The 17,494-nt window shown below is 39.7% G+C and overlaps 1 protein-coding gene across 1 annotated transcript; it reads right to left on the bottom strand.

Moving 5' to 3' along the window:
- Positions 1–10,707: 10,707 nt before the first annotated feature.
- Positions 10,708–17,025, bottom strand: GJA3 (gap junction protein alpha 3). Its single transcript, XM_041414492.1, has 2 exons — positions 16,996–17,025; positions 10,708–12,263 (listed from the first exon to the last, which is right to left on the bottom strand). Exon 2 carries the CDS (start codon positions 12,244–12,246, stop codon positions 10,708–10,710), a length of 1,539 nt encoding a protein of 512 aa, XP_041270426.1. The 5' UTR covers positions 12,247–12,263; positions 16,996–17,025.
- Positions 17,026–17,494: the final 469 nt, after the last annotated feature.

Below are 17,494 nucleotides of genomic sequence, written 5' to 3'. Positions count from 1 at the left end.
TCACATCATAAAGAAAAAGAAAAAAGTTTACATTTTCTGGGCTCACTTGTTTTTAATCTCTTCTTGCTGCTGAAGTTTTTTAAAGGTCTATTTCAAATCTACCTATGAATGAATGAGAAATCCAACCCTGTTCCAGTAGAGAGATCACAGTATATCTCTCTGAGTGCTCACTGCCAGGCTGCCCTGGGAAATATCATCTCAAGGAGGAAAATGAGGGCAAATATCTTGATTTTATGTGAGCACCAGCAAGGTGTGTGCACCAAGAGCAAGCAAGAGCACCACCTGGAGTGCTGTGTCCAGTTTCACAGCCCTCAGTTCAAGGGGAATGTGGAGAAACTGAAGAAGGTGCAGCAAGGGTCAGTAAAGATGAGCAGGGGCCTGAAGTCCCAAAGAGAGGTTGTAGGAGGTGGGTTCACTCAGTTTGGTGAAGGGAAGGCTGAGGGAGGATGCAATAGGAATATAAAACTGGTTGCAAGAGGGTTACAAACGCAATAAAGCCAAACTCTTCTTGGTCAGGGCAGATGATGGTGTAAAAAGTAGCAAAAACATGAAGAAGCAAAAGGCATTTATGCAACTGTGACACATAGTGACGCCTAAAACATTCATCCCATGTGTTCCTCTAGTGGAGTGTGAACAGACAACTCCACAAACACCGTGTGCGCTGTTGGCTGAGGGACTTAGCAGCTGTAGCAATGTCTGGTATCATAACATTTGTAACTGAAAACTATATAAAATTCAAGCCTGAAACCAGAGAAAAATTAATGTTGCATTAACTTATTGAAAGCTGCATTAATACTTTCTGGATCTGATTTGGTTTACTCTTCACACTCCTTGACTACTTCTATTATTTATGAGGTCTCTTCCATAAGAGCTTTTCAACCCTTTTTGTATGAAAAGAATAACTCTAAGAATTAAACTCAAACATTTCAGAACTGATGAAACTATTTCTTTCTCTCTATTTTGTTATAAGACTATTTCTAAGAGAACAAAAGAGTTAAGGCATAAAAATCGTGTCTGACAGCCATAATGTCACTTTGTAGCTAGAGGGAACATTCCTGCTGTCACTAAAATACCGCCGATGTAGCCAGTTGAACAAAAATGGTACTGTCTAAACAAACTCAGCACACAATGGTTAGTTCCTAACTTCAGAGGTTCAGCAGACCAACTGTGCTCCAGACAATGCTGAGTTTGTTTAAAGTGTAATACATTTAGTTGTGCATGCATATATATGAGTTATTGTAAAGTTGCTTCAGGCTAAATTCATTTCTGCTGCAACACCACTGAAATGAATGTACTTACAACAGAGATTAATTTGGCCCACTATGTACTAAACTTGCAGATCTATCTTTCTTTCTTTCTTTAAAAAAAGAAAAAAAAAAAAAGAACTATTCTTTTTGCAATTGATCTCATTCACTGGAGTCATTTAAACACAAAGAAAGTCTTATCTGTGTTACCCCGGTGTGGTGGAGTTATACTGGATTTACGTTGTTGCAACTGAGAGAATTCTTTCAGCTGAAAATAAAGACAGCTGCCCAAATTACACGCAGATCACTGCACTTCTCCATACACCCAAAAACTTGTAATGCACATTTCAGTGTCATGCATGACTTGCTACAGCGGCTGTAGGGAAAAGGAATTCCTGATATACAAAACTTTGTTAGAAAGCTAGGACATGGCTTTAGCTGTAAAAGATTTCAACATATAAGCAAATACATTTAAGCTTTTCCATTATGCATGGACAGAAAGCAGTCCATGCTTTCTCCAACTTTTGGGGCAGCAATGGAATTATTTTGCCACCTGGATCATCTACAGAGATGGCACTTCAGCATTCTGAGTATGAAAAATGGGTTTGAATTCAAGGGTGGAGGAATAAGATTCAAAATAACTAGGTGTCTAAAACAAAACTACAAATGAAATTACTGAGGCATTTTATATGGTCTCATCTTACACAGGAAGACAAGAATTTCTTCCTAGTTTTAAGGAAGTCCTGAACCTGAATTAAGCCCCACAGCTTGAATGAGTCAGGAGCAAGTTGTGCTGGCAGGCTGCTCAGAAGGACTGCTGCTGCCTGCTGCAAGGAGAACACAGGGCACAGAGGCAGCCCAAAGACAGGCACTTGCAGCTCCACCTACAGCCACAGATATGCCCAAAAGAGACTCCACTCCAGTAAAAAATAAAGAACAGAGATTTTAAAAATACATCCTGAAAGTTAGACACAGAATTCTCATGTAGACCACAGCAAGAGGCTGGTGCAGACTGCATCCTTCTCCATGCTACAAAATCCCAAAACACGGCAGTCACCAGTACAGCCCCATTCACAGACAAACGTAAATGCAGGCGTTATTTTGTAAACTCTTAGTCAAGAATTTTGCTCTCAAAGCATTGGGCTGCACCACTTTAATTTTAATTGAATACAGAGTTTAAAAGATTACGTGATGTAGAAATTCCAGGGAATCAGCCATGTGTGTTTTTGGTATCCCTGCCAGGCTGGGTTTGCTACAGGTTTTCCTCCCATAATGAAAACGATTCTTTCCCCTCAGGTTATCCATAATCCAAACACAGTGAGTTTGCTTAGGCAAAACCTCTTTAGCTGCTTACTTCTGCATTTTGTGCAGAATTTATATAGCAAACCCCACTACATAAGACATGCAAAGTAAACAGTAGGTTCCTCTGTGGGGCAGGATAGTTCAACCATAATTATCCCTTAGTCTCTGCTCAAAAGACCACAACATGCCTTAAAGCCAAAATCTTTAGAAAGTTGAATCTTCTCAGGCAGGGGAGTGAGATATATGATAGGTGATAATTGTTTGCTCTTCCTTTTTAGCTTTCATTGAATTGAGTATAGACATAGAATCTCTATTCTCGCATGGAAAGTAAAGGTTTTATTTCGCTTTATTCCATCAATTCACCGACTTTGGTGGATCCTGTGCAAACACAAGAAGAATGTATCCCAACAAAAAATGTACTGTCTTTTTGAGAGTCTGAACATGTGAAGCCCTTTCTATTAAAAAAAAATTCCCCTAGAAACCATAGGAACTCTTTAAAAAGCCATGTCTCATGGTACTTAGAAATGCAAAGGTCTGGACATTTTAATATATTTTATCATACTCTCGTGGGACAAATAAATAAGAATGGTGAAGAACTGCAAATATTTGATTTTTTTTTTTCCCCCCTCAGGAGGCAACCTCTAAAATTACAGAGATCTGGCTGAAAAAAGGTTAGAGATGGCTACATTAGTGATGCAAACACAGCAAGCCCGGGCAGTTTTTTGTGACCTTGGTGTCAGTCTGCTCATTGCCACTATCCATGGCACCAGGAACCTCAACTACATCTGTAGCCACTGTCATAAGTGCTCCCTTAAAATCACAGTATGGCAAAAGCCCACACATTGAATACTGTTCTCTAGGGATGAAACAAAGTTCTGACAGGCACTGTACTACTGCAAGTGAGTCAAAGATACACAGACAACATACTGCACAAAAAAGAAAAAGAGGTAACTACCCACGTAGGACAGCATTTTGTTGCTATGTACCACTAATCTCTCTTTAAAAATGAAAACAAACCTTGCTCAATGAAGAACAGCTGGTGCAATCCAACTGTCCTACTAATGCATCAAGAGCAATTAATGATACCTGTAATTCTGACATAATATCACATACCTGCACCTGCTAAAATGTGTTCTTCCTCACCCTGTCTTCCTGGACTATGATGCTCTAAGAAAAACAGTCTTCCTAGATCATCTTTATGAGAAAGCTCTCTTCAGTTTTGTGGGTTTGGATAAGCATCTGCTTATTCTATTGTCTGCTGAAAATAGACACAAAGACAATTAGACTTCATACCCATCCAGTTGCCAAAAGTGATCAAAATGTCAGAGCTATTAAGATCTCACTATCTGACGTCTGTTTCCTTGAGAGGCAACATGTATTGCCTTCATTCCTATCTCAGCTACAGTGTGGGGAAACACTCATGGTGTTAGTTAAAGCCCATTCTTAGTGCAGTCACAGTGAAAATGCTTGCTAAAGCCCAGCTGATTGTTCATGTGCCAAATCCCTGGGAACAGCAGCAGCAGTACAGGGGTGTGTGGAATGCTCCTCATTTGGCTTTCAGCACAACTGTTCAGACATTTACTGGAGCAGGTTAGAGAGTTCCCCCCAGCACACCTCTTTTCATTACTATCACAACCTTCAGGGTGCCCTGACACAGCTGTGGATGAGGAGGGCACACCTCTCATGCTTTCTCCAGAAACTCACATGAAACTACCTTGCTCAATGTGGCAGTAAAAGGTACCCACACCATGACAAATACCTTCAGAGACCAAGCGGATGCAAGGTGACAGCAGTGTGGCTTTGTCCCAAGGGAGGGAGGGTCCATGACAAAGCAGTGTCTGCACCGCTGATGCTCTCAGTTCCCTTGGGAGTATCTGTTCTTCAAGTGACAAAATTGTGGAACATCTATCTAAATAGAAAGTTTGCCAGATATATTTGTAGAAAAAACTGCTCTTGGTCAGAGGCAAGTGAGTTATCAGCTAGTATTACCATACAACTTAGCATACTTCCTCAGCCTATTACTATTAAGCACAATTTTAGTACTACTCACATTATACACCTGACAGCCTGCTTTACCCCTGCCAGTCATCAGAAATAGTGAACAGTCTGGTTTACCATATGGATACATCAGGTGAAGCAGAAACAGCACTGCCTGAGCACAAGGAGGCACCAAAAAAATAAGCTTCACTGTACTCCCATGAGAGAAAAACACTCAGGACTACAGGACAGAAAGTGTCTTGACCTGCCAGGTCCATGCAATAATAATGAAATGTGCTGCAGAAAAAAGAATGTTTTACAAAGCCTTCATGCTTAACAGTTTTGGAAGACACACTTAGTCTTGCCTACATTGCTGTTTTCCACAAGTAAAACTTCTCAGAAAACTGGCCCTGGCCTCTTCACGGGACTAGACAATGCTTAGACCGACTTGCCTTTAGCACAGTGTACATTTTCAGCGCAGAACTTGAGTCACACTTCTGCAAGCTAAACTGTGAACATTCCTATAAGGGGCAAATCAGCAAATTTCAGATGCAGTGGACACCCCACTTTATCCCCAGCAAGGACACACCTTCCCTGCACTAAAACCCTTCATTCATTTATAGGTAACAGTCTCATGGCACAGCAGCTAGATGGTTAAATCAAAGTCAGTGTGTCAGCACCGAGGGGAAAGGTGGGAGTCACTGCCAATGCCACACTGCACGAGATGAACAGTGACTCCTGTGTCAAGGCAGGAGCCAAGTGAAACCTGGATTTTGTGGAAGGCAGAAGCAGACCTCCCGCTGATGTCAAGGCAGTCAGCGTTTCACCTTTGCACATGCTCAAGTGGGTCTTGCTCCCACGTGTCTTCTGGACTGTGAACTTCCTTTGAAGCCACTGGGAGCTCTGCATGGAGACAGGTTTCAGCATCCAGTTTTCCAAGAAGTGCAGCTCAGTGACTGCTTCACATGATGAAGGGAAGCAGCAGTGTAAGTGAATAAAGGGAGGGAGCTAACTCTTCTGTCACATTAGTATTTCAAAAGACCATCTACACAACCATGAAAATTTAATCTAGAAGAGACCATGCTGTGGTACAAAAAGTTTATTTAGTCACAATTTTGTAAACATATGAGGTAAATTAACGTTTACATCAACTTGCTTCTTACAGAATTTAATATACAAGGCACTTCTCTGAAGACAGTACTGTTCGCTGGTTTTATTGTTACTGCAAGTTCCTGACTGCCTAGAAAACTTGCTGTTTCTTGTTAGATTCTGTCATGTAAAAGACAAACATCTGGAAAGCAACAAGCAAGTTCTGAGTAAGCTTTCTTATGCTTTAGAACCCTTTAACTGTGAGAAACAGTGGCAATGCAAATAGCAATGTACTCTCCACCTTAAAATATGCTCATACATCTTGCATAACTCTTCAAAAACTGAAAACTCTAGAATTAGATTGGCATCTTACAGCAAACTTAAAATGCAAATCTACGATTTCTTTAATACATGAGTGGTTTTAGTTTATGCAAATACTCCCACTGCCTTTAATGGTCTTATTTGCAGAAGTTAAAATAACTTGCATGAAATTGTATTTGCAGGCTCAGAACCATATTTTTGCCTAGAAAGCAAAAAATTTCATTTATTTTTTATAAAATCTTCTACAGTGTAACAATGCAGTGTTTATTCATGAGTACTTTGTTTGGAATTTTAAACCAGGCTGTAAATTTAGCTCATAAAGGACATGTGTCACACCTAATTTTTGTCATTGCAGCTCTAAACACACAGGAAAGCCTATGAACAACAGTGAACCTTAGTTTACTTGGCAATAATTGAATTCATGATGAAAAATATTTTTTCCATGGTGTGCTCCCTATATATCCAAGGCCCATATTTTAATTACACAGAGAAAGCTGATACTATGCATCAGTGATCAGGTTAAATTTCATGGTACTGCCTTATGTCTGAAGAGTTCCTGTGTTATAGTAAGACATTTCTCTCACGTTTAACACATTGGCAGAGTCATTCTTTTACTTCTTCTACAAATGTAAACTTAGAAAGCAGTTTATTTCATCCAAATGTGCAATCTGAAATCAAAAACTGAATGTAAAACTTCAGAAAATCAAAACTACAAGAGCACAATTTTCAGAAGAAGAATCAAAGTAAAACATTTGGAATTTAAAACAAAAACCCAGTCTGTTCAAATCCATGGTGTTAGTGTCTGTATAAAATTAAAATACCTGGGAGCTCAACACTCTGCTCCTGCAGACTGCTGTCACCCACATGAACTCAGTGGAATACAAGTTTGGAGCAGCTGAGGAGGTGGTCCCATGACTAACCAAAAAAAGGACCTAAATAATGATCTGATTTTTAAAGCTTGCTTTTATTATTTTACTGATCCTACACCTACGTATTCATACCATAAAATAATCTTAAGAGCTGCATAATGTCAGACATTTAATTAGCTCTGAGTGCCTTGTTGAACAACAAATATACTGCAAAAAGAGTAGTACATCATACACCTGGTAACTTGTTTCTCAGTTTCCATACTTCACCTCAGCACATTTTTCAACTTCAAGTAAGAGGGAGAACAAGTTTTCCCAAAATTATTCTTCTCAAAGAGCAAAAATTAGGGTGGGGTTTTTTTTTTTTTTTTCCGTCTGCTTAATACCAGGCATGATTCTGTTCTGCTTTTTGATAACTTACCTACAGGTTTCATCTTAGCACTTGAGGTCTTTCAAAATTGTGGCTTGAACAGCCACATGACCAGGCTAAATCAGGATATCACCTACTATCAGTTCCCATGAAATTTTGTCATTAATTGACAGGAAAGAATCAACGACTTAGAAATTAGCAGATCATCTTTGCCAAAAGACTCTATTCTGCAAGTCAGTGGGTGTTCGTACGTATTTTCTAGAACTGCAAAATTCTGCACAGAATTCAGCACTTGACTCACAGGATGCTGAATTCAGTGGTCATTCATGAGTAAAGATTAAAGTCCTCAAAATCGGCCACACCAGTAAGATTTTTCTTCCAACAAATCCGAATCCAGATGTGATGCGGCAAGCAGTTGTAAGCGCTAAGGAGGAGTTCTGCCAAAACAGTTACCTGGGCTTAAATGAAGAAACAGTTACTGGACTCCACATGAAACTGCAGGCAATGAAGAGGCTTGACGCTGCATAGTTAAGTGATGGAACTTAAGCTGATCTTAAAAGCGCAACCTGTGAGCTGTAGCTTTGCTTTCTCAGACCAGGACTGCCTGGATGCAGAGGCTGCTCTCTCAGACTTCTCTTAGGGATTGCAATAGAGTTACATTTCTCCCCCCGAGCTTCACCTAACAGGAAAAACCATCTTTTAGATCTTTCCAGTAGTTACTCTGGCTGAAAACACCATATATTCCACAAAAGCATCTGAACTTTCTGCAGGTCTAACCACACACATTAACTTGAAAAGGTCAGCCCAGGTCTCAGTTGACCCTAAGTTAAATCTATCTCTCTTACTATTTTTTATATACAATATGGATGCAATCCTGCAGGACACACTCTGTGAGGGTAGTATTCAAGTAAGGGCTGCAAGATGCAGAGCCCCATCAAACATCATCAGTTTTGCTCTCAGAAAGTGATATAAAAAAGCACACATTCCAGGTGGTCTGGTTTATATAAATACATTCCAGAAAGACTTTGACTTCATTCTTCAGAAGCACAGAACAAAGGAAAATGTAGCCCATAAACTCCAATGTACTAAAACAGAGAGATGCACATATTGCATTATTTCAGCAATATAGTTAACTAGCATATATCAAAACTTACAAAACTGCTACTATATATGCTAGTAAATCTTAAAATTTTGAATCTTAATCTCTGCCTTTGTTTACATCTAGGCAACTTCATCAGCTTTAGTCTACGTTTAACATAGTTGCATGGATTCAATAGAAAGCAGAACTTGGCTTTTAGTTTTCTTGCAGAAAGGGTTTTATGGCTTATAACACAGAAAATCCATGAGAGCATGCCTGAAGCTGAATACTTAATAATAAATATCTTTATTGTACTACTACATATCGACTTTTAATGCAGCAGCTGCCCTTAAGATCCATGGCAGCAGCAGGACTTTTCCTCACCTGGTTTAACACAAGCAGGACAAGGAAGTCATGAGACAACATGCCCAAGGATTGCAGAACAGTGCTGCTCATCATGAGAAGCCCTTTGTGACTACTCAAAAAGCAGCAAAAATATTCAATCTTTTGAATGTATTTTAATCTTGTTTAATCTTGGGAATATATTTTTACTGTTGAATAAAATAAGCACACTCAGGAAAACATTTAACAGCAGAAATAACTGGTAATGTTAACTACTTGCTACAGGTTGACCCTGCTTTGCCTGAGTAAGGACTGCACTGCCAGGCCAAACACTTTGAAGATGCAAAGGGTTATTCCAGTGTGTTTGATGGCTCTTTTCCAGTTACAGTACGTCCAGTTTATAGCAGCAACAGGACTGACTCCAAGCTTTAGTTCTTTTGGATTTTGTTTAGAACAGAAGCTGGCTTAATTCTGTGTTCCTTTTGTATTGAAACTCTCCTGAGCCTATTCAGGCACGCAGAATTCTAACATCTTGTTTAGGAGGGAATAAAGGACAGAGCCTGTTGAAAGGAAAGATGCACCTTAGACAAAAAACCCTAGTACTTTCCTTCACCCATTTTTAAGGGACACACACATTTTTCAAAAGCAGGATTTCATGTCTTTTCTAAGGCCCAAAATCTAAATTTCTTCTGGCTCCCAAAACTACATGTGAGTGTTAGTCTTGCTTGAATAAGGCCTGCAAGATACATTCCCAAATCTTGCTCCTTGTTAAATTGAATGGAAATTCTGAAAGTGACTTCAGTTTGCTTCAGACCCTTCAGCCACCACATTGCCCTGATATTTTAGCCACTTTTTCTGCAATACAATATTATCTAAGTCTGTTTTCACTGACCTAAAGACACTACAGATTGATGTTAAAGGGTACACAACAGGAAATAATGTTCATTTGGGAATTTCACCATTAGTAAGTTTTTTTCCTCTTACATTTTTTTGTAAGATCAAAGATCAAACTAAAATTATTAAGTACACAGTCAAGTAATTTTAAACCTACAGTTTATTCTCAAAATGTTCAAATACCTAAAAATAAGCACTCAAGTTTACTTCTAAAAAGCATTTTTCCAACAAACTTATGCTGATATCTATTAGTCTAAAATGCAGAGCTGTACTTTATCCTAATTGTTTGTCCATGGGCAATGTATGGAGCCACAGTGTATTGAAATCATAATCCTTGCTTTCTGGAGAAATTGTTCTGTGTAATAATTTCCGAGGTGTGGTTTGAATTCCTGTCCTCCTGTAAGCAATTTTAGAAGTCAGCTAAAATTATAGTCAAACATGCTCAAACATATTTGCAGGCTTATAAACATGGTATGATCATGGCTGGCAAACACTGGATAGAAGGTCAAACTGAACACTTCCTAAGAGGTCAAGAGTAAAACAAAAAAATTATGGAAAGAAGAACCTCAAAAATCTATTCCAGGGGTTCCCTAAACTTTGCCTGGCCAAGGACCGCATCGGTGACTTGCCATGAACACAAAGGGTTCATAAGGCATGTTATATGGAAGAAACTGAGTTACCTTTAATATGGCAAGTTGGTCTGTAGACACAACAGGTGCCAAGAGGCAATATACCACCCTGATGTTTGCCATAGGGCTACGCAAGATTTAAGAGGAAGAAAGTAAGTCACTTCATCTGCTCATGTAGAGTTTCTGGGAAAGAGCTGAAGTGAAGGCAAGGGCAAGAAGGAGATGACAGCTAGGTGCACGGGCACCAGGGATATTAACATTTTTCTCAGAGGAAAGTCAGCCTCAGGGCACATGACCAGCTACCATCACCACCTGTTATCTCTGCAGGCCTCCCCTATGGCTGCCCTTGAGGGATCTGCTGTGAACATGAAGGAAAGTGGGACTGGTCCCCTGGCCCATGGGCTGCGCTTCAGTCACCCCTGACCTATTAGAAAATGTTGATAATTTTCCCCACTACAACTCACAGAGTGCAAAAACAGCAAGCGTCTAAGTTTGAAGCCCAGGCCTCCTCACCCACGCCAGGCCTGGCCTCCCCAGGCAGCTCCCCTGCCCACTCCGCCTTCCACCACCTGCTCCCTGAGCAGGGGCAACCGCACTACACGGCCAGGTCATCTGACCGGGCTCTGCAGCTGCTCGACTTACTGGCCCTGCTCAGGCGCCGCGCGTCTACGAGCAGCGGTGGCTCGTGCATCTCCACCGTGGTGCAGGCCGCCGAGACGGGCCGTGCCCTCGACAGCTCCACCTCGCCCTCCACATCCCACTTGCTGCCGCTCGCCCCGCTCAGGCTGGTGCTGCTGCCGCTGTTGGCTGCGGCAATGGGCAGCACAGCCGGGGGTGGGAGTAGCTGCTCCGGTGGCTCTTCCTGCTCAGGAAGGGGATGCCGGATGCTGCTGGGGGTAGAGGAGCCTGCTGAGCTGGAGGAAACCTTCCCCTGGTGCTCAGCTGCCACGTTGACCCAGTTCTGCTCGGATGTCAGGGCACGGCTGCTGCTGTTGAAGTAGTTGATGACGGCCGGCGTGGGCGTGGGGATGGGGGTCGGGATGGTGACGGGAGTCGAGATGGGCGTGGGAGTCACAGCATGGTGCCTCTCCTCAGGAACTTGTGGAGCAGTAGGGCAGCTTGCCATGGACGTCGTGTTGGAGGGGGGCCGTGGTCTTGGAGCAGCTGTAGCATAGTACGATGCCATGGTCACTGGGGCCAGCAGCGGTGTGACAGCGCGGGTGTCAGGCAGAACAGGGGCCGGTGTGGCAGTGGTGACCACCACTGGTAGTGCTGGCGGCGGCAGGGAAACAGGTTTGGACTCCCCTGTTACCATAACTGGTGTCATTGTTGCCACAGGCATCTCTAGGATGTACTGGCTCGTCATGCCCTGCTTAAGCTTCTTCCACCCCAAGTGATATATCTCAAGCATGTTCAGCAGCAGGGAGACTGAGGCCACCACCAACATGAAGATGATGAAGATTGTTTTCTCAGTGGGCCTCGAGATGAAGCAGTCCACAGTGTGTGGACAAGGTGAGCGGCTGCACTGGTAGACTGGCTTTAGCTCGAAGCCATATAGGAAGTACTGGCCCACAATGAAGCCCACCTCGAACAGTGTCTTGAATATGATATTGAAGACATAGGTACGGAGCAAGGCACCCCCCATACGGATTCTACCACGTTCGTCACGGATTGGGAGCTTCTCCTTCCCCCTTTTGACAATAGATTGATCTTTGACGTTATTGCTGCCTCCTCCACCACCGCTGCCAGATGCTGCTGCTACTGGGTAGTTGCCATCTTTGCTGTTTCCCTTCTTTTTCAGCTCCTCTTTCTCTTTCCTCTTCTCCTCCATGCGTACAATGTGCAGGACATGGCCCAGGTAGATGAGGGTCGGAGTGGAGACAAAAATGATCTGCAGCACCCAGAAGCGGATGTGAGAAATGGGGAAGGCTTTGTCATAGCAAACATTTTCGCAACCAGGTTGCTGAGTGTTGCACGTAAAGTCCGACTGCTCGTCTCCCCAGACCTCCTCAGCAGCAGCCCCTAGCACCAGGATCCTGAAGATAAACAGTACCGTCAGCCAAACCTTGCCAATAACCGTGGAGTGCTCCTGCGCGTTCTCTAACAGTCTCCCCAGAAAGCTCCAGTCGCCCATTGCTTCAGATTTCTAACCTACAACAAGAACATCAGAGCAATTAGAGCAATGTTAAAACATCTTGCAATTGCACAATGCTGAAGCAGAACAGATTGATCCTTGACAAATCATATTTCTTATCTTGCTTCTGCAGAATACTGCACACATACTTTAAGAACCCTGGGACCACGCAACCACGGGCTTTGGTAAGCACAGAAGGGACATGTTTAAAATGATCTCACAGAGCCCACACAGGCCTATATACAACTGGCAAGAAGGATTTGTAAGTTAGATTTTCTACAAAATTTAAATGTTTTTAAAAGCATTATTTCTGTTTCCTTTGTCTGAGATGGCTCTATCTGCTCCTGCTTTTATTTAGAAAAGAACAAGTAGAAATCAGATTAATTAAACAGAATAATGCTACTATTAATGCAAATGCACTTGTATCCAGAATGTGATGCAAAGTTTGCCTAACTCTAATAATTTTATTGTTATCAGAACATATTTACTCCAGCAATTAGAAAGTTAGTAATAGGTCTCTGCTATTTTCAAACTGTACAAACACAGAAAAATAATTACTCAAAACCTATGGAATTTACAGTTGAATTTTGGAATTTGTGCAACTCAACAAGCACATTCTCAAAGCCTAATCATGTTTGAATTTGTTTATTTATAAAAAACCCAGACATTTTAGTAACTTGAAATATTGGGAAGAATGAGAAATTCTGCAAGGAATGGTGAAAAGGTTTCTCTGCTATTTCCCCTACTGTACTGGCAGTTTGTGTTACTGAACCATACCTACTGCAACATCATTAAAACAAAACAAAACAAAACAAAAAACAACAAACTCAAGGTCACTTCAGCAACTATAATACAGAGATTTTCTTGGAAAAAAACAGAATTACATCCTATGACCTTATTTCTGTGACAAACAACAGGCATATATTCTCAGCAGTTTCCACCAATTCATGCATGATGGGCATCCCAAGTCCAATTCTAGGCAGAGACACAATTGCTGATTTGGAAAGACTTAAAGTGCGAGATTTTTTTTAATATCAGATTCCTCACAAGCTTCCTCCAATTGAGAAAAAAGAGAAACCTCCTGGTATCACTTCTCTTATCCTTGGCCTGTTCCTAACTGGATTATATGTAAGAATACTGGAATATATATAAGTACAATTCATTTCCCTAATAAACTCACTTCTGTATTTTATATGTCAACCTTCAACTAAAAACAAAATTTAAAAATTTGCTTTCAGCTAACTTCAATACCTTCAGAAATACTTGTATCATAATTGTAATTCAGATTTAACAATTTGCATACAAAAAAACCCCAACCCTACCAGAATAGTGATTATCTTCTTGTTTAAAAATCTTAGAATATTATCATATATAACTTGATTACATCTTGCTATGCTTATAATTCTTATCCAAACACCTGGGTGTCTTACAATTCCTGAGAAAAAAAAACGTTGTTCATCGCTAGAGCTAGGAATTTACCACTAAAGAAGTGTACTATTCTCATCATTATATGAATGTAATTTCCAGCAATTATGTCACTGGTTTTCCAGAAGAAGCATTTCCAAAGTCTATCCTAAACTTCTTTCAGGTTTTTAGTTATGCAAGGAAAGAAAATAAATTTATTTAAGGTATTTTTTATAATTGGATTTTGCTGTGAAGCAACAAAATACCTATAACTGCAGAGCAGTATGCTTTCACACAAAAAGCAACAACACACCCATTAGTATTTTGCAGTTCTATAAATCCTGGTATGCTAACTCATTTTTCATCACACAAAGTTAATTTAATAAAAATGTCCCCTAAAAACACATCTTTGCTATTCTTCAAAAATGCATTCCTTTTAATATAAGTGAATTCTTCTTCCAGTGTAACATGATAAACTACAAACGATGACACCAACAACAACATACTGATTTTGTGAACGTATGTTCCCTGAAACATTTTTTTAAAAAATATATTCAGATTCTTTTTGAATAATATATTTTTTTCTCATCTTAAAACAGTAGCCCAAAGCTGAATAATTTTTATAGTATTTTTATAGTCTTAATTTAATATGTTTATTTTACTTTAAAATTTAACCATCCATCTTAATGTTATAAGGTTTAAAATATTTTGGATGGTTAAGTAATTTTAATCTTGACAAATAATAATTTTTACAACAGTAATGAATTAATTTTATACATTTTTTTTTTTTACTCAAAATCATTTGAAGATATACCCAGTTTAGTTCCAGCTTTGAACAGAACTAAACTGTTGTTCAGGCATTCTCTCATTATGAGTGGGAATATGTAGGAAAAGCAAAATAAATAATGTGATATTTGATGGATTAAAGAAGCTTAGCATAAACCCAAGTTAAATATTTCCTGTCTCTGCTGTTCTTTACATTATTCTGTGCCTGTCAGTTTGACACTCTCTGCCTCACTCTTTATTTTCCATCCAGATAAAACAAAATTGGCAGCTCAGGTAATGAGCAGGCAATGATGTCTACAATGAAAACAGGGCATTTTGTGCTTCTCTGAGGATTTATCTATTGATTAACAGAAGAACATTAAACATTTTTAGAACTTAAAGATGACAAATAATAAATCCATCTAACTTAATCATTCTCCAATCACTAATACTACTCAAGATTTTTTTTTTTTCTTTTTACTACAGGTCAGCCCAGGCTGAGAATTCAGGACACCAAAGACATGACACAACACACTTTTCTCAGAGGATGCACATAAAGAAGCTATTTTAGTGCTTACATTAGCTAAAATATTTATTACTGTGTATTAGAGTGTGCAAATTCATCCTGCACACCAAGAGAAAGTGTTTAAGCCATGAGCAGATACTTCACAGCACCTCAACTGCACAGAGGTGAAAAACCTCAGTGCTCATCCTAGAATGAATTGCAGCAACTGTTGCCTTCACCACAAATGTGTCTTGTCTATAGTACATAAATACTGGAAAGACATTTTTTCCAAGGGCAATGCAAAGTTACGTATCTCCATTGACTGGAGAGTTCCCAGAAATCCAGGTCCTGTGTCTTTTTTCAGTGTCAATATATTCTTCAGTAAGCAATTCTTAAGGCCAATGTAACTCATCCAAAAATCACATCAACAACTGCAAAGGGTTGTCTTGATACAAATCATTATTAAATTACATTAAATGAAAACAGAAAGTTCAAAGCTCAGAAAATACTTGATTTTTCCCTTGTGAGTTCAAGAATACCTATGTTTACATTTAAATGGCTACAACTCAATATTTTAGCTGAGAATATCCCAAGCTTGCTCTTATAGTATTACATAAAATTCAACTGTATAGTATTACTTTCAGTGCTACAGAGACAGGCAACTCTTAAGACCTAATCTTCAATATGGATTGTGAAAGGAGACATTTTTTCTTTTTGTGCTTGGAAAAAAAATGCAGATTATGAAATGAAACATCTTTATCTGCATTTCATTATGTCCATGAATACCCACAAGGGAATGAGAGAGAATCTGTCTCAGAAAACAATCTAATTCAACAGTATGAAAAGCAAGGACTTCATGAACCTTCATATCATTTAACAAGAAGCAAGAGTCTTGTATTATTTGGTGGTTTTTGTTGCACTGTATTTCTTGTTTTATAAAATCATTCCTTTGAGACCATACTGAAAAATGGACATTCATAAAAACAGGCACGGCATTTAAGAATCAATGTTGTGTTATTAATTACTAGTTCAGTACATGCACAAACACACTTTGCATGTAACAAAGAGAACAATCAAGCGAGAATAAATTTTAGAAGCTACAATGTCACATCTATCCCTCTGCAGGAGAAGAATAATTTGTGACATCAACAAACTTTCCAGTTATTTTTATTTCTGATGATGTCACTGAAGAGGTTCATCACTCTGTGCACTAGGTGTGCAAAATTTGACATTTTATTATTCATAAATTTACTCAAGCATGCACGTTTATGTATTTGTACATATAAATGTACAAATACATAAATGTATAAATGTATATATGTAATTATATATACACATATAAACACAAATAAGTACACAGCTATACTACATACATTACCAGATTATGACACTTGATGAATTGATGATTTCATTATATTGGTATATCCAAAAAAATGTCCCATAACAAATATTTAGAAACTTAACAGATATCCTTGCCTGAATACAATTTCTTAAATTCAAATTCAGCCCACATTTCCTTTAATTTCTCGTGACAGTCTAAAAACTTGGGATTTAGATTTTTTCTTCAAAATTACATCTATTTTATAAAGCAGTATGACCAAAAAAAAAAAAAAAACCCAAAAAAACCCAAACAAACAAACAAAAAAAGAGCTGTTAAAGCAACCTGCAATATTTACTTTATTTTTACACCAAACAATCAGGAATCTCCACCACTACCAGGTTCTTAACTCTGCTAACTTAAATTAGACAAAAGCAGTCATTCTGCAGAAAATCTGCAGCATGACCATGTAGTTCCAGACAAACTGGCATATGTGCAGGGACAGAATGAGCTACTATAAGTTCCAGTGAAACTTAATGGCATTTGGCCACGTACATATATATGAAACACAATGGTGAGTGTTTCATAAATCACAATAGAGGTTTCACAGTTCATTTTATAAACTTGTTCAAACAAGGATTTGAAAAATACCTTTCTTCATGCTCCCACTGTCATACTTTCAGACACATCTATCACCACTCTCATTGTATTTTAAGCACTTGTTAAAAATTAATTCCTTAACTGATCTTGTTATTACCTTGAACTTACTTTACTGCTATGGAGCCTCCTCCTTAAATCCCAGGGAAAACTGCTTTAGATTTCTTCTTGACTCCACTTGACCTCTGAGAGAAAGTTTGTCCTGAGTAAAGGAAAAGCACGAGGAGTGCAGGGCTGAGGAGAAGAGCTACAGGAGGAGAGCTACACCCCACCTGTTAAACTCCCTCTTCCCTGCTGCAGCCCCTGCCCTGGTTCATTATCTGCAGGAGAAAAACAGGAACAAAAAGCAACCCCTTGTCTCCCCCAGAATACTCAAATGCCATCTCAGAGCTCTACGCGGGAAGGAAACGAGTGACTTACCAGTAAAGCTGAAAGGTGTGAAGGGTGTGGAGCTACCAGGGGACTGCAGAACAGCCGTGGAGCATGAGGGCAGCAGTCCTACATCCCGAGGGAGTGAAGCTTGAATGAGACAGAGCTGTCAGGTGCCCCCATGCCATCAGCCACACAGATCTAAAAACTGCGCCGTAAGGAGTGTCCCG

Source organism: Onychostruthus taczanowskii, unplaced genomic scaffold (genome assembly GCF_017590055.1).
Source record: "Onychostruthus taczanowskii isolate IOZ18803 unplaced genomic scaffold, ASM1759005v1 scaffold105, whole genome shotgun sequence".
Classification (NCBI taxonomy): domain Eukaryota; kingdom Metazoa; phylum Chordata; class Aves; order Passeriformes; family Passeridae; genus Onychostruthus; species Onychostruthus taczanowskii.
The sequence above is the reverse complement of the archived record's forward strand: the minus strand, read 5'-3'. Positions and strand labels throughout refer to the sequence as shown.